Source organism: Orcinus orca, chromosome 2 (assembly GCF_937001465.1).
Source record: "Orcinus orca chromosome 2, mOrcOrc1.1, whole genome shotgun sequence".
NCBI classification, from domain to species: Eukaryota; Metazoa; Chordata; class Mammalia; order Artiodactyla; family Delphinidae; genus Orcinus; species Orcinus orca.
In genome coordinates, this window is record NC_064560.1 from 168729532 (window position 1) to 168750888 (window position 21357).

At 40.7% G+C, this 21357-nt stretch overlaps 1 protein-coding gene across 4 annotated transcripts in view; it reads right to left on the reverse strand.

The window, feature by feature from the left end:
• Positions 1-21357, reverse strand: part of DCAF5 (DDB1 and CUL4 associated factor 5) — a 98143-nt gene that overhangs the window by 46924 nt on the left and 29862 nt on the right. For 3 of the 4 annotated variants that reach the window (XM_049706904.1, XM_004262160.4, XM_033432997.2), the window contains 2 exons: positions 20344-20483; positions 18446-18575 (listed from right to left, as the gene is read on the reverse strand). In XM_049706904.1, the coding sequence (XP_049562861.1) occupies positions 18446-18575; positions 20344-20483 (270 nt within the window). The remainder of the gene's footprint in view (positions 1-18445; positions 18576-20343; positions 20484-21357) is intronic. The other variant, XM_033433059.2, reaches the window with a different exon arrangement.

Here is a 21357-nt window from a genome sequence, read left to right on the forward strand (position 1 = left end):
ATAGAAATGAGGGCCACATCAGTGCTATTAACTCACTCTGCTTCACAAGACACCGTGGTCATGAAAAGAGATTCTAGTAATTTAAGAAAAAAAGTTTATAAATTTAGGGAATCAGAGCTGGAAAGGGCCTTGAGATACATAAATTAGAGCCTGCCAGACTTATTTGAAACATTTTTAAGGAAGAAGTTTTAATAGCATTTTACCAAGTGAAAACTTAAAGAACTATATGTTACCAGAAGAAATTTAACACTGAATGAATATAACACATTTTCTTTTATTTCTTTTCTGGCAAGAGAGTGATGGAGAAGTTTAAGGGGACAAGAAAGGAGATATCTCAAAAACAAAACTAAACTGAACCAAAAAAAAAACCAAAACCTGTAAACAACCAAAAGAGGAAAAAAAAAGGAATTAAAAGTAATTTACAATTATAATAGTGTCTATAGGTTTTATAGAGAATAAATTACTCCTGCTATTAGTGTTAGCATGTTTGACCATTTGACATAATTGAATTCACAACTTTGGTTTTTTCAACATGCTGTTGTATTAACCATAAATCCAAGAAGTCATCTTTTCTCTGAAACTGATATTAATTTTGGTTCTGAAGACTCTTTAATATATTCTTTATATCATTATACAGATATAATGAAATGATATGTGGTGTAAATCTTTATAACTGGCAAAGCGCTATACAAATTGAAGAGATTACTACTATAATGTTTTTTAAAAAAGAAAGCAGATATCCCATGGGAAAAGGAGGCCCTGGACCACAGTGCAAAGGAAGCTGCCAACCTGGCCTAATCATAAAAACATTCTGCACCACCACTAGCCACAGTGAGTCCTGTGTCCCCCAAAGCAGTCTTCTCACCAGAGGGAAGAACGCTCTAGTACTGCAGGTATGTGTGGAAACAAGGCTTAGGCAAAACAGACTTTAATCCTCTTATGTTTGGAAGGGAAGTAAAGAGAAAAGTGACTTAGAAAACGGTCCCTAGAACTCTAAACATCAAGGAGAAGCCTGGTACTCCTGCAGTCCCCAAGTAATAATCCCTGCAGAGCAATGTTCTTATAATGTCCTAAACACAGGCCACAGTCATTCACATACAGGGAATGAATGATGGGGCTGTTAGAGCCCAGGCATTTCCTTTACAGGGTGTCCTAGCTGCCACAGGCATGTGGTGTTATCTAAACACTGATCTCAAAAACAATGAAAGCCTTTCAATTCAAGATCAGCATGGAGTGTGCAAATAAACCAGTATCTGTAGGACTGAAGAGGAGTTGGGGGTGGGAACAAGACTCAACAAAAAGAAACTTGGTCAGCCACAGCGGCAGGGGATTGCATCAGCTCAGGCATCCCTGACAGGAAAGCTGGGGCCTCTGGCAACACCCTTTCCATTTGTTAACAGGAACTTCCTCTGCAGATTCTAGTCAGGCCTGCAGGAGTCTGCCCAAGACAGGCATCTGGGCCCATCCCATTCCCACCCAAGCTCCTATGTCTGCAATCTGGCCACTCTACAGAGGTCTGTTTGTGGGCTCCACAAGAGTCACTAACTTTTCTCTTAGTGTCTGGGCAGGGAACTCCTATCTCTCACACAGGGAGGGTAGGTACATAGGAATCTTGCTCCTAGAGTGTTTAGGGGTGCAGCTACCAAAAACCTGTAGCAGCAGCTACTAAAACTGAATACTTCATGTTTGGGTGCAAAAATCCTTTCAGAGCGATAGACTGACACCTGAAATTCAGAAAGTGAGCTACATTAACTGTAATTTCTCAGCAGGGGTTCTGCAGCTGGCTCCTCCTGTTGAGAATGGTCTTGTTCATCAGGAAGAAAAGGCTTAGGAGCAGTTCCCCCTCACAGTCAAGATATAAAGATAATGTCAAAGATACTGTTTATGATTCCATGGATAAGATGCATGATAAATCATCTGGGACTTTTAAAAAATGCAGATTGGGACTTCCCCAGCGGTCCAGTTGTTCAGACTCCACACTTCCACGGTAGGGGGCATGGTTCAATCCCTGGTCGGGGAAGCCAAGACCCCACAAGCCACATGGGCAAAAAAAAAAAAAACAAGGCAGATTCTCAGGATCCATCCCCAGATATTCTAATTCAGTCTGAGAAGTGGGCCCAGGAATCTGAATTTAACAAGCAACCTTAATTAATTATGATGCATGTGACTTTCAAACCACACTTTGAAAAATATGGTTCCATTTTGGAATTTGGGGCGGCAGGTGTAGAGGGGAAAATAAGGTGGAGAGAAAGCAGATTACTAGAGGCTCAGCGAAAAGCCAACCACACAATATGGCACTTTTTACAGCCCCATGTCTAACAGCAGAAAGGACTCTAACTCCTTTTAAGATCAGAGTTCCACTCTACCAACAATGCCTGAAATGTTTTTTTTCCTGCCCTCAACACATTCCCTGAAGGAGAAATTTCTTACTTCTTCTTGGAGGACTGATGGTACCTGTACATAAGAATGCCTCAATCTTGACAGCGGAGGTGCCACCATCTCCACTCCTCCAGAGAAATGGTCACCATTACACACACCCAAATGAGATGAGCAGTATCTTGAAAGGACTAGCAACAAGTTAAAATGAGTTCAAATCAAAATATCCCTAGTGGGAAGCAGCTGCATAGCACAGGGAGATCAGCTCGGTGCTTTGTGACCACCTAGAGGAGTGGAATAGGGAGGGTGGAAGGGAGACGCAAGAGGGAGGGGATATGGGGATATATGTATACATATAGCTGATTCACTTTGTTATACAGCAGAAACTAACAACATTGTAAAGCAATTATACTCCAATAAAGATGTTAAAAAAATTAAAAAATAAATAAGATAAAAGCAGGTAAAATAAAATGATTGTTAATAGATTTTAAAAAACCCCAAAGTATCCTTATAAGAAAAATAAAAGCAATCAATCTATTCCCAGCCTATCTTCAACCAAGAATTTGTCATAAAATGCAACAAGAATGGGGTAGGAGGTGATCCAAGGGTCAGCATGCAAAAGACGCAGGACAAAAAGCAAGAGAACCTCAGAACATCAGGAAAATATTCCTCACTAGTGTGTTCCCCTGGGTTTTTGCTTTTTGGCCCCTCAAAAATATTCAACTGGACTTCTTTACTGCTTTGGTGGGATAAAAAGAAAAATTTTAAAAGTCTTTGGCCAAGGCTAAAGTCTTGGAACAGAAGAGGAACAAGCCAAGGCTGTTTCCAGAAAAAGTGACTAGGAGTATCAAGTCCTGCACAAGATAGAGCACTGGTAAGCGTTCCAAGATCTGGCTTCATGAACCTAGATTTCCATAAATCCATGATTAAGTAATTCGTCGACAGTGCCAACAAGATTTTCCAAAGCCCACTGGCATGAATTTCTTCAGAGTTTCTATGTGAAAGTTTCCTAACACCTGTGAAACACTTGGAGTCAAGGCACTGCTACTCCAAATCACAGGCATCAGAGCTGGTATCAGACAACCAGAGAGGCAAATTCAATGTCCCACGGGTAGGGGAAAATCTCTCCCCTCCAGTTTCTGCTTTAGGACAGGATGACCTATAAGGAATACAGGGGCATTTTGTACTTCCTATAACACAACCCAGAGAACATGACAAACCCTAGAAGATACTAGAATTAAGTAAAAAGTGAAAAAGTTCAAAAAGTCACAGCCCACATCAGTTCCGTTCAAGTGTGTTCAAGATCTTGGTGATCACTTAACCTTTTTCTTTCCTTTTCTTTTTAATTGAAATATAGTTGATTTACAACATTGTGTAAGTTTCTAGTGTACAGCAAAGTGATTCAGTTTTTTATATATATATATTTTTTTCATATTCTTTTCCATTATGGTTTATGACAGAATATTGAATATAGTCCCCTGTGCTATACAGTAGGACCTTGTTGTTTATCTATTTTATACATAGTAGTTTGTATCTGCTAATCCCAAACTCCTAATTTATCCCTCCTCCACCCCCTTTCTCCTTTGGTAACCGTAAGTTTGTTTTCCATGTCTGTGGGTGTGTTTCTGTTTTGTAAATAAGTTCATTTGTATCATATTTTAGATTCCACATATAAGTGATATCATATGGTTATGTTTTTCTCTTTCTGACTTACTTTGCTTGGTATGACAATCTCTAGGTCCATCCATGTTGCTGCAAATGGCATTATTTCATTCTTTCTTATGGCTATGTAGTATTTCATTGCATATATATACCACATCTTCCTTTGTTTTCAAATGGTTGTGCTGTGCGTGCACTCGTGGGATTTTATTTCCCCGACCAGGGATTGAACCCGTGGCCACGTTAGTCAAAGCGTCGAGTCCTAACCGTGGGACCACTGGGGAAGTCCCTACCACATTTTCCTTAACCATTTCTTTTATGTGAGTTGGAAGGAGAAGAACCTGGGCTTTCTCTTTTGTTTTTTCTAATACAGTCCTCAGTTCCAAGATTGAGACTTCTCTAGAGGAAACCAGAACTATTGGACAATAAGCCCGAGAAAGACACACTGTCAGCTGCGACTAAACAAACTTATTTTCTTCAGAACATGATCCACTGCCAAGCCTCTCTGGGTTGAAATATAGATACAGGTTCAGTGTCCACAGTACAATTTCCTTCCCTTTTTGAACATCCAGAAATTTAAGTCTGAATGAGGTCAGCAGAAGTGCTAGACTAAATTTCTGATAAAAAGATCTTCAGGTAATCAAATGGCATATCTAGTCCCTCCACGAAGCAAACATGGATGGTAGGTATTGCAGTGCCTCTAATCATCACCTTCCAGAACAGGGACATACCCAGAGTTGAAGTGACATACAGTCCACGTTTTTGCCTTTGGCTCAGAGGATCCCAAAAGCCACATAAAACCAACCAAGATCTCAACCTCATGCAAGATCTCAAAATGAATTAAGAAGCAGTGCCGTAACAGTTTTGTTCTTGGACACTCATGACATTTCTACGGAATTAGGGACTCAGCATTTAGTCATCTCAGTTCATCAGATGACCTGCTTATTCAAAACCCCCCTTTACTCTGAGCTGTGGAAAAACAGAGAGGGGTTTTGTAAGCAGCCATTTAATCTTTATCTTAAGCTATTCTTGGCCCTACCGTCTGACAGATGTTACATAGCATCAGCCCTGACCTCACAGTGTAGAAACCTGGAGAGGAAGAGTTTAATGAATAGTGGTTGGCAGGAGGAAGAAAAAAGCCAGGGGAAGGGGGAAACTGAGATGGCAGTTGCTACAGCAACAGTAACAGTGCAGAAGGAGTGGGTGGGAATACAGGCAGATAAACAGGCAGACCCTGATGGCAGGAGGAGAAACTGGGTGTGTGTGCTGACTGTCAGGATACAAGGCCACAAAGCTAGAGGAATGTTAAAGGGGAAACAGGCAAAGTCTAGAAAAAATCCTAAGCAGAAGAGGGTCTGAAAACAAAAATTACAATTTGGTATCTTCTACAAGAACACTTATGCAAACAGTTGAAAACAAGAGAAGAGAGGAATGCAAAGGAAAGGGGAGAGAAGGCCAAAGTGCTGATCGATGAGACACGATTATAGGAAGATGGCTTATTTCATACAGGAGCCACTTACTGAGAATGTGTCCAAAAACCAAAGTCACCTCTAGTTGGCAATAATATAAATGTCTTAGGATAACGGCTTTCAAACTTGTTTATAGTAAACCTTTGTAGTAAGTACATCTTATACTGCATTCCAGTACACTCACATTTATTTAGCATAAATTCATTAAACAACTTACTGTCTGCTGTGTGCAATGCACTGATTTTCTATTTTCCATTTTCTATCTAATAAATACTTGTGACCATCTAAATTAATTTCATGGCCCAATGGATTACTGAAAGAGCTTCCTATCTTATCTCCTTGCTTCCACTCTTGGCCCATGCTTCATTTCATCCTGAACAAGACAGCCAGAGGCATGCTGATCCATGAGTCAAAATCACATCATTCCTTTGCTGAAAATCTGCCAGTGGCTTCCCAGTTCAACCAGATTAAAACCCAAATTCTTTTTTTTCTTTTTAAGGTTTTAAATTTTATTTATTTACTTACTTACTCATTTAACTTTCTGGCCGCGCCACGTGGCATGTGGCATCTTAGTTCCCTGACCAGGGATAGAACCCACGCCCCCTGCATTGGAAGCACAGAGTCTTAACCACTGACAGCCAGGAAGTCCCCCAAACCCAAATTCTTTATAATGCCAACAATGCCCTAGACAGCCCCTCAATCCCTATGTCTCTGGCTCTGCCCCCTAGCACTCATCTTACCTTACTCTGCTTCAACCACACGATGCCTCCTTCCTGCTCCTAGAATACGTCAGACATGTTTCTGCGTTAGGGCTTTTGCACTTGCAAATCCTGAGGGAACGTTCCTCCCCAGATATGAGCATGGTTCGTTCACTTAACTCTTTATTCAAATATCCTTCTCAATTAGCCTTTCCTGATATACCCTATGCAAAAATGCAACTTCCCCAATGCTCGCTCTCTCCCTTGCCTGCTTAGTTTTCTCTACTACATGAATCACCATCTTACATACCATATATTTTTACGTACTTATTTTTGTTTCTTATTTGTCCTTTTCCACTAGACTATTAACTTTTATATCTTTTCCTGTGCATCCCAAGTGCTTAAACAGTGCCAGACACATAATAGGCATTCAATAAGTAGATGCTGCATGATCTAATGGATCATGAGTAGCAGTCTGAAAAACCTGACTTAGAACATTAAACAAAACAGGCTCCACAAAGGTTCACCTGGCTCCTGACATTTGTCTGCCCACAAAGTCTAATCTTGAGAGGCAAGCAGAAGAGCAACATAAAAATCAGAGAAATAGCAGGAGGCTTGAAGATCATCGGAGTCAAAGTTTTCTTTCACAGGCAAAGGACTGTGGCCTAGAAAGTAAAATGATTTGCCAATGACCACTTAGGTCTTTTCCTCCTCACTGACACCACCACACAGCCTTCAAATGAGTTAAATTTATCTACCTGCTAATAAGCAGCCAGCAAGAAGGAAGACTTTAACAGGTAAACAGGTATCATAATTTTATCTTGTATTTTAAAGCAAGTTTCTGATATTTGTAAAATGAAAGTTCAAAAGGAAAATTAATAGTTAAACTTTAGGAAGTCAATTACAAGCTAAAAAAAGAAAATTTATCTATCAGGTTTCAGAAGGTAGACAGTGAACTCTATAGGCTTTGAATACATGCCTTATCCAATTATGTCTAAGGATAGATAGTGATAAACATTTGGATTGATGGATGTACTGAGACCAACAAGAAGATATGTTAATTAGACTATAGCATTTAGGTAATTTTTTTTATACCTTTCATTTTATTTTCCAAGTTTTCCTACAATGAACATGAACTTCTGTAATCAGAAGAAAATACATCATTCTAAAATGTCATCTCAAACATACTCCCTCTTTAATTAAGGGACCACAGAAGATAGCTTTGAGAAGAGTATGACAGTGGGGAATTTAAAGAGCTTCTTAATTGAAACTTCAAATAATATGCTGCCCCACAGGATTCTGGTGTAGATGCAAATCTGAAATTAAATCATTGTTTTAAATTCATATAATGATAGTTAAACAAAAATTTTCAAAGGACTCTGAAAATTTCAGTGTCCCTCACCATCCTTCTCAATGAAGGCAAATAATATCCCTCCTTTGAAAGGTTTTTAAGTACTACACAGGCCTCCCTTGGTTAGCACTGGACATAGTACCAGGTTAGATCTGAAACTACACCTAGTTTGATTTCATTCGGCAGATCCACCATTCCACTTCCCAAGCACCCATAAATAAATGGCAAAGTTGTATTATTGGAATAAAAAACTGATTCAAAACACAAAGTTTTTAATGTAGAATTCAGAAACATTAGCAATGTTCTTGGAAAGTCTTCTATACGTGGGCAAATTCATGGATAAATGAAGCCAAGATTATTAAAGAGTGACTTATGAAGACATCCCCATCTAAAACACATGACTCACACCAGATAAAATACAAGGGGTCAAACCTAAGGTCACAAAATAAAAAGTTCAAACTATGAAGAATTCACTGAAGGAATCAAATCACGATAGATACCCTTGAAGAAGCCACAAGTTCTTCATTAAATTTAATTTCCAAATATTACTCAGCCATAAAATGGAACGAAATTGAGTTACTTGCAGTGAGGTGGATGGACCTAGAGTCTGTCATACAGAGTGAAGTCAGAAACGGAAAAACAAATACCGTATGCTAAATGCATATATACGGAATCTAGAAAAACGGTACTGATGAACCTAGTGGTAGGGCAGGAATAAAGATGCAGACGTTGAGAATAGACTTGAGGGGGATGGGGAGGCTTGGACGTAGTGAGAAAGTAGCATGGACATATATACACTATCAAATGTAAAACAGATAGCTAGCGGGAAGCTGCTGCATAGCACAGGGAGATCAGCCCAGTGCTTTGTGACCACCTAGAGGGGTGAGATAGGGAGGGTGGGAGGGAGACGCAAGAGGGAGGGGATATGGGGATATATGTATACATTTAGCTGATTCACTTTGTTATACAGCAGGAACGAACACAACATTGTAAAGCAATTATACTTTAATAAAGATGTATAGGGACTTCCCTGGTGGCACAGTGGATAAGAATCTGCCTGCCAATGCAGGGGACACGGGTTCGAGCCCTGGTCCGGGAAAGATCCCACATGCCACAGAGCAACTAAGCCTGTGTGCCACAACTATTGAGCCTGCACTCTAGAGCCCACAAGCCACAAGTACTGAAGCCCCCATGCCTGCAGCCTGTGCTCCACAACAAGAGAAGCCACCGCAATGAGAAGCCCGCACACCAAAACGAAGAGTAGCCCATGCTCGCCGCAACTAGAGAAAGCCCGTGCGCAGCAACGAAGACCCAATGCAGCCAAAAATAAATAAATTAATAAATAAAATTTTAAAAATAAAGATGTATAAAAAATTAATTTCCAAGATGTTTGTAAATTGTATCATCTAATCCTTGCATTAATCCTGTAAGGTGGACAGTGAAGGTAACATTATTCTCATCTCAAATTGGAGGAGACCTAGGTCCTGAATGCTTATGTGACTTGGCTTTAACCATACAACAAATAAGCAGCAGAAATAGGGCCAACAAGTTGTTTTCTGCTTCTTGGTTCAACAAGACTTCACAGAATACGCTCTGGAGATGGATTATTCCACCCAGCAAAAAAAAATAGCATCATATAACAATGCATCAGGGCCAGAAGGATTCATCTAAGTAATTCACTTCATACCCTTCCCTGTAGTTCAGTAACTCATATATTCAGGCATGCCTTTACTGAATAAACATTTATTGAATACCTGCTAACTATTCTAGACAATATGCTAGGCACATGAATTTAAAGATGAAATAAGATGAAAGGACACTTTCAAGAACTAATCAGGGACAAGAAAACGAACAGTTTCCTTCTATAACATGAATAGTGTTCTAATAAGGGGAATATGTGCTGTGAGAGACACAGGAAGAATATCTACCCTCCACTGGGTACACAGGAGGGGGAGCAGTCACAAAAGACTTCCTAGAAGAAAAACCTAAGCTGACTCTTAACAGAGAGAGTCAGAGAGTTGACTCAAGTTCTTAACTGGCAAAAGAAACGAGATAAATCTGGATATGTTAATACAGATAAATCCCCAACATACACTGATGGGTGAAATAGTCAAGTTGTAGAATAACTGCAGAGTGGTACATCATTTGTGTGAAAAGCATACATGCATATAGAAACAAAAATCATATATTTTCTATGGGTACATGTATAAGCATATAAAAGCAAAGAAAAAGTTCTGGAAGCATATACAACAAACTCCTAACACTCATTACCCCCAGAGGAGGGGGCAGGGGACCAGGACTGGAAGAGGTAGTCAGAAGGAACTTTAGCCTTACTGACAGTTTTAAAAGGAGAATGTTATTATGTGTTACTTGCATTTAACTTTTTATTTTGAAATAATTACAGATTCAGAGGAATTTGCAAATAAATTTCCTTGTAAAAAGAATTTGCAAAGAATAAAAATCATATGATCATCTCAACAGAGATGCAGAAAAAGCTTTTGACAAAATTCAACATCCATTTATGATAAAAACTCTCCAGAAAGTGGGCATAGAGGGAACATATCTCAACACAAAAATACGATAAAGCCCCAGCTAACATCATACTCAACAGTGAAAAGCTGAAAGTGTTTCCTCTAAGATCAGGGACAAGACAAGGATGCCCACTCTTGCCATTTTATTCAACATAGTTTTGAAGTCCTAGCCACAGCAATCAGAGAAGAAAAAGAAATAAAAGGAACCCAAATTGGAAAGGAAAAAGTAAAACAGTCACTGTTTGCTGATGACGTGATACTATACATAGAAAATCAACAAGGTTCTTTGAACCCTTTACCCAGACTCTCCCAGTGTTACCACCTTGCATAACTACAGTATGATGTCAAAACAAGGAAATTTACATTGGTACAATCTATAGAGCTCACTCAAATTTTGTCAGTTATACATGCACTCATTTGTGTGTGTGTGTGTGTGTGTGTGTGTGTGTGTGTGTGTGTGTGTAGCTCTGTGCAATTCTATCACTTGTATAACTTCATGTAACCACAATACTTATCTGTACCATCACCACAAGACTTCCTTGTGCCACCCTTTTATAGTCACATCCACCCCCTCTACCTCTAACCCTAACACCTGGCAATGACTAATTTGTTCTCCATCTCTATAATTATATTCTCCCATGAATGTTATATAAATGGAATCATGCACTATGTATCCTTTTGAGATTGGCTTTTTCATGTAGCATAATTCACTTAAGGTTTATCCAAATTGTTGCATGTATCAATAGTTCACTGTTTTTTATTGCTGAGTAGTATTCTATGGTATAAATGTACTACAGTTTTTTTTGTTTTTAAACTATTCTCCCATTGAAAAACATATGGGTAGTTTCCAGCTTTTGGCTATTATGAATAAAGCAGCTATGAACGTTCATGTTCAAGTTTCTGTATGAAAGTAAGTTTTCCTCTCTCTTGGATAAATGCCCGGATGCGCAGGCTCAGCGGCCACGGCTCACGGGCCCAGCCGCTCTGCGGCATGTGGGATCCTCCCGGACCAGGGCACGAACCCATGTCCCCTGCATCGGCAGGTGGACTCTCAACCACTGCACCACCAGGGAAGCCCAAGTTTATCTCAATTTTTAAAAAAGAATACCTTTCAGAGATACATACTAAAGTATTTACAGAGGAAATGATATAATGCTACATGGAAATGGATCCAAAATAATTGGGAAGGGAGGTCACAGAGGAAGAATAAATGAAATAAGATTGTCAATGGGTTAACTGAAGCTGGGTGCTAGGTAAAATGGAGTTTATTTTACAATTCTACATATATATATGTGTATGTGAAATTTTTAATATAAAAAGCTTTTTAAAAAGAAGAAAAAGTCAAGATTTGATTTTAAAATAAAGTGTACTTGATTTAGGCATTTGATATCACCTCCTCCTGAATAACAAGAGTTGGGGAGAATTAAAGGGAGGATATGAACTGGAACATGCTTCCACAACTCCCATCCGTTCACCAGGCATTCCCCAGATGCTCTGGTCTGAAGCTAAGTCTCTTTCTATAAAAAGGCACACTGGTGAGAATGAATGGACACAGGGAAGCTCTGGCCTAAAGCCCAAAGACCCTGGGTCCAAATGAACACAGCAGCAAATTCAACAGACCTCTGAATAATCACAGCTTCCACCTTGAAGGATAAGCAAAGTTGTCAGATCACCTGGGGTATGTATTAAAAAATGGCAGATTCACAGGTTCTGCCCCAGATCAACAGTTCAATCTTTGGGTCTGTGCTTTAGGAAGCAGCACGTTAACAACCTCCCCAGGTGATTCTGATGCCCTCTAAAGTTTGAGAATCACTGGGTTAGGATACTGGGGCCCTGCTATCTTCTAGTGGCCAAAGCTGATTCTAGAGCTCCACCTTGTGGCCCAAAAGCCAGAAAGCAATTTTGCCAGAATCCTTGACTTCCATACATCACTAGTTGACAGGTGTCCAAAGCCCCAGAAGAACCCTTACAACCTCCTCTAAGGATTTATTCCCTACAGATGACATTTTGATCCATGCCATTACACTCAGGGAGTTAATGAAAACATTACAGAAAGCTAGCTTTGAGAATACATACTATTTTGGGATGAGTGTAACACTGTACTCATTCAATATTTACTAAGGGTCCATAACATTCTAAGCACTGTGCTAGGCGATAGAGATTAAAAATAAATAAAACATGGCTCTGTCCTTAAAAATCCACAGAAGAACATGAGAATTAATAGTACAGATTAGGACAAGTGCTTCCTTCCTGAGAAGTAATTCCTGAGCACTGGAAGGAAATAACAGACATAATACTGGTCTGTCTGGAGATAAAACACAGTCACAGGAAAGATAATCAATGATGGCAAAAGCGGTGACTGAGACATGCAACATGAATGCCACAGGCCGTAAGCATTATACTTTACAGAGGTTCTAGATAGAGCGATCCCTTCTGCTAGAAGTGAGGGCAAGCTTCATTCATTCAGCATGTACTCTGTGCCAAAACTGGGCTAGATGCTGGGGACACAGCGAGTAAAGTAAGCTTTAAGAGTATGTAACAGGGAGACACAGCAAGGACGTCTGCACTGATGGGCTTCCATTTGATCTTGGACCTTGAGGGGTAACTAGGATTTGAATAGGAAAAGAAAAATCAAGAAAAAAGGAGAAATTCTCCTCTACGTGTGTTTGTATGCAGAGGAGGAGTTACAAGGGGAGAAGGGGCACTGGTACCAGCGAAGGGGTTGACTGCTTGCGTAACGAGTTTTTATTTCATCCAGTAAACTAGGTCATACATTCATTCCCAAAAAAACATTTTCTTGGAGCATCCTGCATAATTGGTTCAGGGGATATGGCCATGAAGAAAGATAAAAGGCAGCCACTACAGCTCCTGGGTAGGGGAATGGCAGAAGTGATGTTTAAGGACATGTGCTATGTGCCAGAAGCAAGAGGCAGGTTAAGAAGCCAGTGTAGTCAACACCTTATGGAAACAGTGATATGGACCTGAAATAGGGCAGGGGCTTTAAGAACTGAAAATAGTGGCCAGGCACTAACACAGAGCAAGGCTGGTCATGGCAGAGGGAGGGAGAAACAGAAGAGTCAAATGGGACTCTAGGATTTTAGCCAGGATGAGTACAAGAGTGATGGCGACATTAATAAAAATAAAGAACTTAAAGATATACAGTTTTAGGGGAAAAAAAACAAGCTTTTATTACAGGCTTCAATAGATGGGACATTTGCCTGAGTATTGGATATATACATATAAACACTAAAGATGGGTGAGTGGGAGAGGAGAGAGAGAAAGCAGAGTATAAATGCCTTTTCGGGCCTTTGAAGTTGAACACTTGGGCTCTATTTTCCCATAATAGTATGAGTAGCCCTCAAATGCAATGTGGCAGAGATTGCCTAGGTGTTCAGAAGGCAAGGAGTTACACTTAACTTGGTCTCTACAGAAGTAGGATTGGTACAGGCCGAGAGAACATTTAGGCCCCAAAGCCAGGTGAGTTACTAAGAGCAACTCCTTTCTGAGAGCAGGAATTTGCACTCACTACCCATTATCAAGTGTGTAATTTACACAACACGTAAAAGCACCAGCTTATAAGGTAAGTCTTTACAGGAATTCCTGGCTTGCCCTAGTTTTATTATTGAGTGGGAAAGAACCACTCTCTTTATTATCCTTGTCAAAGCAAGACATTGTTACCTGTCACAGAACTAACGGATCCTGACAAAAACTGACAAACTAAAGATACGAGAAGGGAGAGAGGTGGTGAGTGAACAGACAGCTAAAACAGGCAATGAAAACGGTGAGACAAGGAGAGTAACAGCAGGGAAAACTTCACTCTTCCTGAACGCTTTGGGTGTTCAAGGAGTTCAGTTTTGAAAACTGTTCAGAGGCCACTGCAATAGTCCAAGCAAGACATCATAACTGGGATGTTGGCAGTGATAAAGGAGAGGATGGTTGTGAAAAGACATCAGCAGAAATAATCTAAATGAAATAAACCAAACCTCGCCCAAACTTGCAATGCATACTTGTATATGTGAAGTTTTCTCTTATCCAGTTACTTATACTCAAGTTCCCCAGCTATGCCCCCTTCATTTCCACTAAAATCCCCAAAGCAGACCCTCAAGCTCCAATGACTACATGACCAGGGAAGTAACATAAATGAGAGAAGCACACCCGGATTAAGACATCAAGGAGTGGTGGAACCTGTAACACATCCCAAAGGTTTAAAGAGGAACCCATGATTCAACTTCGGCTGACTGTTGCCATGTGAGAATAAAGGTCCAATGATATCAGATCTTTTGAATTTTTCAAGAGATGTTAGAAACTGTGTTTTTTTCTGTGTAATTTTCTAAACACTATTACATCATGTAGGCCAAGCAAAATATCTCCGTGGGTTGAATATGACCTATGGGCAACTAGTTTACAACCTCTGTTCTAAAGCTTTACAAAAGAAAAATTAAGAGCATGTGCGGGTTTCCAGGGTTAGGAGAGCGAGAAACATGGGAAGTCAGCATGAAGACTGGGGCTGGGCCAGAAGACAGTGAAAAGGGAGGCAGAAAGTCTAAAGGCCTCAGACTCTAGAGTTGGATAGGCCTGTATTAAAAAAATTTGAGAGGAATTCTGACAAAGCTTTATTTCAAGGAGGCATAGATGAAAGAAAACTAGAACATACAGGGGAGGATATAATACACATATATGCATGTTATTTCACCTCTCTGTACCTTGACTTCCTTATCATTAAAATAGGAATAATAGAATCTATTTCATAAGGGTGTCATAGGATTAAATAAGGAATTATTCATGTAACTGTCATTATCCCCAGCATGTAATGCTTAATAAATGTTAGCTATTATTTATTATTATGAGGCACTGAGAGGTGAAGTAACATGCTCAAGATCACATGGCTATTAAGGTATACTACCTGGCTCTGTACCCAGGATGTACTTCAGATCCTACACTCTAAACCATCAAGCTCTTCTGCCTCCATTTACAATCCGTACAATAGGAAGTCAGATCAGATGATAACTGAAGTCCCTTCTAGAGCTGACACTTTATTCTACCAGCCAGCCCTCTAGTCAGCTTATTTCAGGGCAGTAGTAGGACAAACATGAACCTGTTCACACTCCTATGGGCTACCTGCTAAAGTGGAGAGACACAGCTTAGGCTTGGGGTAGGGCAGGGAAACCGTTCCAGCATGGAACCACCCATAAGGTAAGGTAGGAAGGGAAAGATATTCAATGTGAGCCCCCCTTATTGTTCCACAGAGATATATTTGTTTCTAGGGAGCCAGTGGGCCACTTGAAAAGGCCCAGAATTCACACATGTGCCCAAGCTACTACAAGCTGGAAGTTACTTAGAAGCCTGCTAAGGAACCACAACAGGCTCTAAATCAACAATCTTTAGAACACTGAGTGACTCATCCTCTTGGGGTTCAAAGGTCTCTATGAGAACCTGGTAAAAGCTCTCCTTGTCCCTAGAAAAAATGCCACCTGTGCTCACTCAGATACACAAGCACACATGATTTTACCTGCAATTACAAGGGGTTCACAAATTCCCTAAAATCTTTCCCTAGACTTTAAGTATCCCTGAAATAGATCATCTCTCCTGTTCCAGGCTTGTCCTCCCAGGCAATTCAGAATTGTCCCAAGATCTGGGTTGGGGTTTCTAGGCAGCTGTGTTTAGGAGACAAATCATCCATTGCAACTCGGCATAATTAATCCTGCATGGAAAAGACAAAGGGCCGTCTCTTTCTCCCCATACCAACTTGCACTGAGAAAATTCAAACAGAAAAGATCTGCAGTTTAATCCCCAAACACTAGTGGATGTGAAGAACAGGACCTCAAGAATATTTCATACCCTTTTTCTGCCTCATATCCAAAAAACCTTAGAAAAGTTGAAAGAAACAGGTAAAAACATCCTAGTCTCCACAGCACTGTGTTCCTCCTTTTATTCTAAAAAAGGAATCAGTCAAGATTGCCAACTAGCTTTACTAGATGACTTTTCTCCCACATGGGCTTTGAAAACTATAGGTTACCAAAGAAACCACACAACCTCACCCATAAATGAAGAAGTAATCAAAACAAGAAGATATTTTTCCCCCATAAGACCTGCAACAGTTTAAGTGTTCATGATGGTCTGGAGATGCATGTAGTCTCATGCACAGTTGGTAGGTTTGTAAATCAGTGCAGCCTTTTGTGGTCGTGGGAAAATTTGACAATTTTTATAAAAAATGTAAAAACGTACACTCTTTGTTTGATGCAGCAATTACCTAGATATTTTTGCAAAGGTAGGCCAAGATAGACGTGTGATCAGGGTCAGTGAAGCATAGTTTATAATGGCCCAAACAGGAAACAAGAAGTCTGGTTGCTGGGTACATCATATGAATGGAATACCACGTAGCCATTAACAGAATGTGCTAGATTTGCAAGTGCTTACATGAAAAAAGCTCCAAGACATATTATTAATTGGAAAAAGAAGCTGAGCACAGTGGTATTACTATGTGGTTCCTTTAGTCTAAATTCTTTTAAGGATATATATTCCTTATGTGAGTTATACACATTAAGTTATGTTCTGGACAGATACATAAGAAACTGTTCACTGTAGTTACCTTTGGAGATAGTGACTAGAGACCAGGAAAGAGAAGTACTGTATTGATGTAAAACATTTAAAAAACATACAAGCAACAGAGATAATCTTGAGATGGGATTTTCTTTTTCTATCTTTTTTTTCTATTCATTATACTTTTCTGGATATAGACCTTAAATCTAATAAATGTTACAATAAAAGTAAAGCAGAAATCTCAGAATTTTTTTAAAAAGAAAGAAGCCATGTTTAGTGAGGAGACAAGTAAAAATGGGAGGAGGGCCTCAATATAATGCACAGTAAGAAGCTGGTAGGGGAAAATCGGAAGAAGCATTAACGTTCAACCCCTCTCTTCTCTCAAGACACTGCTAACACCATGAACTGCTCAAGCTTTCCACTGGGGATGAATAGCTCAGGGCTCACTCCAGTTGCCAGCTATTCATTCTCAGTATGGGAGATAGCAGGTTGGGAGAAAGCTGGCATCTTTAGTCCAAATTCTGCCTTTTGTGATAAGGACAAGGCAGAACAGTTGTTCCTGAAGAGCCCAAAGTGGCAGAGGAGGCTTGGGCCGAACACAGGAGACTGTCTTCCTGGCAGAGAACAAGCCTCCCTCAGCACACAGCGTAAATGCACAGTAGGGGTCCTGCTACTACACGCATTTCAGCCACATGGAAAAGAAAGAGCCAGGTGCATAGGCAACAGAGAGCAGGAGAAATCTCTGCTGCCCTATGGAGCCTCAGGGAGCCCTGCTCAACACCAGGGATCCCCTTCTGGGCTACACAGATCTGCCATAGATCCAACCTCACCAGACTGCCCCATGGAGAGAATTAGCTAGAATTAAAAATCACCAAGGAAGGTAATCCTCTGTACTCAATTGCCCCTTTCATCCGAGGCCCATGAAATAAGTCATAACCTCGCTTACTTTCCATGATACTCTTCTGCAATAGTACCTTAAAGTGGGAAGTTAACTCCATGTAGAATTTTCAGAGGAGATAGCAATGCATGCAAATCTTTCATAAAGCAAGGTTTGGCTTCATGCACAGATACCATAAAAGGTCATCTCTCCCCCATGGGATTTAAGAAACATGAAAGAGGCTCCTACTTGCCCCATCCACATATTTCTCTTAATGATGTCTGAAATTCCCCCATTAGTGATTCGGATCATCAGCTCAGAATTGTCCTAAGTGTACTCTTTAATAATGCAAACAGAAGGGGAACACATTAGGTCCCTAACACTGTAGTGCAGTGGCTCTTAACCTTTACTGTTGCAGTCACTGGTCCTTTCGTGAAACTGAAAAAAACTAAACTCCCTTCTCAGAAAAACATACTTAGATGAATACACAATATAATTTCCATGCAGTTTGGGGGTTCACAGTCTTCCTGAAGCTCATATTCCCTTCAGCCCGGGGTTAAGAATCCCCAGTTCAGGGGCAATGCATTTAACAAATCACCATCACTCCTCCAGAAGACCTCCCATGCATTTGGGGAACCCTGGACCTAAAGATAGAAGGTAGTGCTGAAGAGAGCTCTGCCATTGCAAAGTTTGCCTAGAACTGATCCTGTCTAGAGTCCAGATTACAATTTATGATTCCTCCTTAGCAAGGAGTGTGGATGTCTCACACTGCCTGCCCCCTGGAAATAGGGTCCCCCTGGCTTCAGAGACACTGGGATATGTTAGGAGATGTCCAGCTGAGATCAACTGCCAACCAGGTTCTCAAGACTGTTGCTGACTGATGACATTACCTGAGAGTTGAGTCAGGGGAAACTTTTAACAACTTCTGAATAAAGGGGGCTCACCTCTGAGGTTTTCGAATATCCCAGAGTCCCACTCCTTCCTTTGAATTGGCTGTGGCCAATAACCTGGGCTCCACAGGGTTGAACATGACACTGTGAAAGGCTGATGGGTAGTTGGCCAGGCAGAAGGGCTCTGTGAAGAGAGAAATTCTGATCAGTCCACTTCAGGCACTGCTGGGCCTGTGGCAGGCAGACAAGCAGGATGTGAAAGCAAGAGGAGCACAGCCGTTAACAATCACCCCAGTGGGCTGGAATCCAGTGTAGGACATCATTCCAGTAGCCACGCTTGTTCACAAGGTCCCAAGTCCTGGCACACACCCTTCTGCACCAGAAAGTCTGCAAACAGCAACTTAAACACATATACACAAATTTTAAGCTATAATGCCGATAAATAAACATAGTACCTATTCAGATCCTGTAACAAAACAGAAATGGTCACTGTAAATGGGAAGTTAAGCTGTTTTACAGTAAGTAAAATTGAATTCCTCATGAGCTAAAAAAATTCACAATCAATTACTGGTAGGATTATTATACCTTAATCCAAATTTACTAGCTTTAGAAATTGAAAGTTTTAAAACTACACAAAGATTTAATGAAGACAAAATAAAACAATAGTGCAGTTTTTCCTTCTGGTAATATTGCTCCCTAAATTGAAAAGAAAATAGCCTCAGTCTAGAATTTTAGGATTTCATTTCATCTAGTACTTGAACTTCTCTTGCATCCAGCCAGTTTCTAATCAACTTCACCTTGAAACCCTGCAGCCTCTTGCATATACTAGCTGGCTCCAGGTGAGGAAGGAATCACTTTGCTGCCTGGGGGGACATACTCCTATGGAAGTTGTTTAGAAGCAATAGACAGAAAGCACTCCTCAGTCTATGATTTCCATATGTGATACTTCACAGGCCTCTGGGCACAGGGAGTGCTCAATAATCCCAGCCACGAGGCAGTTCAGACAAAGGAGAAGTTCACGTACCAAGCAAACCACTTCATTCAACCACAGCTGCTGCTTTTGGCTACCAAACCTACCTGACTCTGAGAACAAACTTCTCTTATAGCCTGAACCTCAATAATGAGCACAGACCAGCATGTTAAATGCTCAGAATACAGAAGAATAAAAAGACTCAGAGCCTGCCAGACAAGGTAGGCAAGATAGTAACTCTATGTGCATAGGTATGGTCATGACAAAGCTGCACCAAGAGTGGGGCTGGGGGTGGCACTGAGGGTATGCTGGAGGAAAGAGCCTTTGAAGATAGAGTGACAGAAGTCTCTCTGCAGGAAATGAGCTGAAAAGATGCATTTCCTGAAGAACTTCAGAGAAATTCAACAAGACAAATTCTTCATTTTACATTTCAGAGACCCAAAGAACACATTTGGAAGAGGAACTCACCCAGACAATCCCCCTTAAACAGAGGGTATCTGCTATCATTTTAAGTTCCTACGCACAGTGAAGGTGAGGTTCTGTGGTTCTTTCAGCAAAATAACAACCCTGGATCTAGGATGTAACAAAGTGCACAACACGCCCATTCTCTGTAAGTAACCAAGAATATGTGCATGTCAGCACCATGCACAAAGCTGGCCCTTGGTGGCTACTCTCTACAAATGAGGCACCACATGTTCTGCTCCTTGGGGCTACTACACAGCAAGATACTGTGGTATTTACTCCAGGTGCAAAGGTCTGTGGAGATTCACAAGTGATTGGAGGAGGACTGGCAGAGGTGCCGCACTTCTGAGTACTCAGGGGTAAGGTGGGACCTCCAGAGACACATTTATGTTGCTATGTGAGTTTCCTCTCCCTTTATAGCACTTCTACCCAGGCTACTCAAGTCATAGACTGGATCTGCTATGAAACTGACATCAAACTCTTCAACACAGTCCAATCACCTTTTGCACAGTGACCCTACCTCCATGGGGAGATTCCCGGATGTCCCAGATGAGAACCCGACCATCATCTGAGGAGCTGGCAAAAATGTTGTCATTCACTGGGCTCACTGACAAGCCATACACCGCATCTTCATGAGCAAACACATCTAAGGTCTCACTGCTGAGAGACAGAGAGCAGAGAGAGGCACACAGGCACACACATACACACAAAAGTAGTGCAGAGTTAAAGCCCTCTAGTTCCTAGAATGGAGTTCTTGTTCATTTCCAGGAGGAAGTCAACCTAGCTGAACCCAAAGGATATTACATTTACTAAAAAGTAGGTATTCGACTTCCAGGTTAAAAAAAAAGTATTACTAAAGAGATAAGACTTCACGACAAGTTTGCTTTTTGCACTAAATAAGCATATTTAAAGGTGACTCAAGGGAATTCCCTGAAGGTCCAGTGCTTAGGACTCAGCGCTTTTCACTGCTGGAGCCCGGGTTCAATCCCTGTTCGGGGAACTAACATCCCCACCCCCAAAAAAGTGACTCAACTGATAAGTTTTATGTTTTCACTTACTACAGAATGCATCTGCTTGTGTACAGTCTTGGGGGTGGTGCTGGATTTCCAAAAAGCGAGGGAAAGCTTTAAAGCAGCCCTGATGCCAGCAGGGGTAGAAGAGGGATTCCTGGCAGTCTGGCATGGTGAGTAAAAGCATGGCTCCAAAGCCAGGCTGCCTACGTTCAGATCCTAACATCACTTGACTTTAAGTTACCTAATATCTCTATGCCTCAGTTTCCTAATTGAGATCATAATAGTATTGCCTCATAAAATTACTGAGGGTTAGATATTATGTTTCCTTCCCTTACAACCTCTCCCTTTAAATTTTTACCTGAAAACTATAATTTTATATCAACTTTGTAAATCTTTTTCAGCAAAGGACAGTTGATTTCATGTTATTTTCTTCAAAAGACAAGAACTATTTCGGTCTAAAGAGATACCTGCCTTTCTTCATACGAAAGATAGAGTTAATTACCTTCACATACCAACAATCT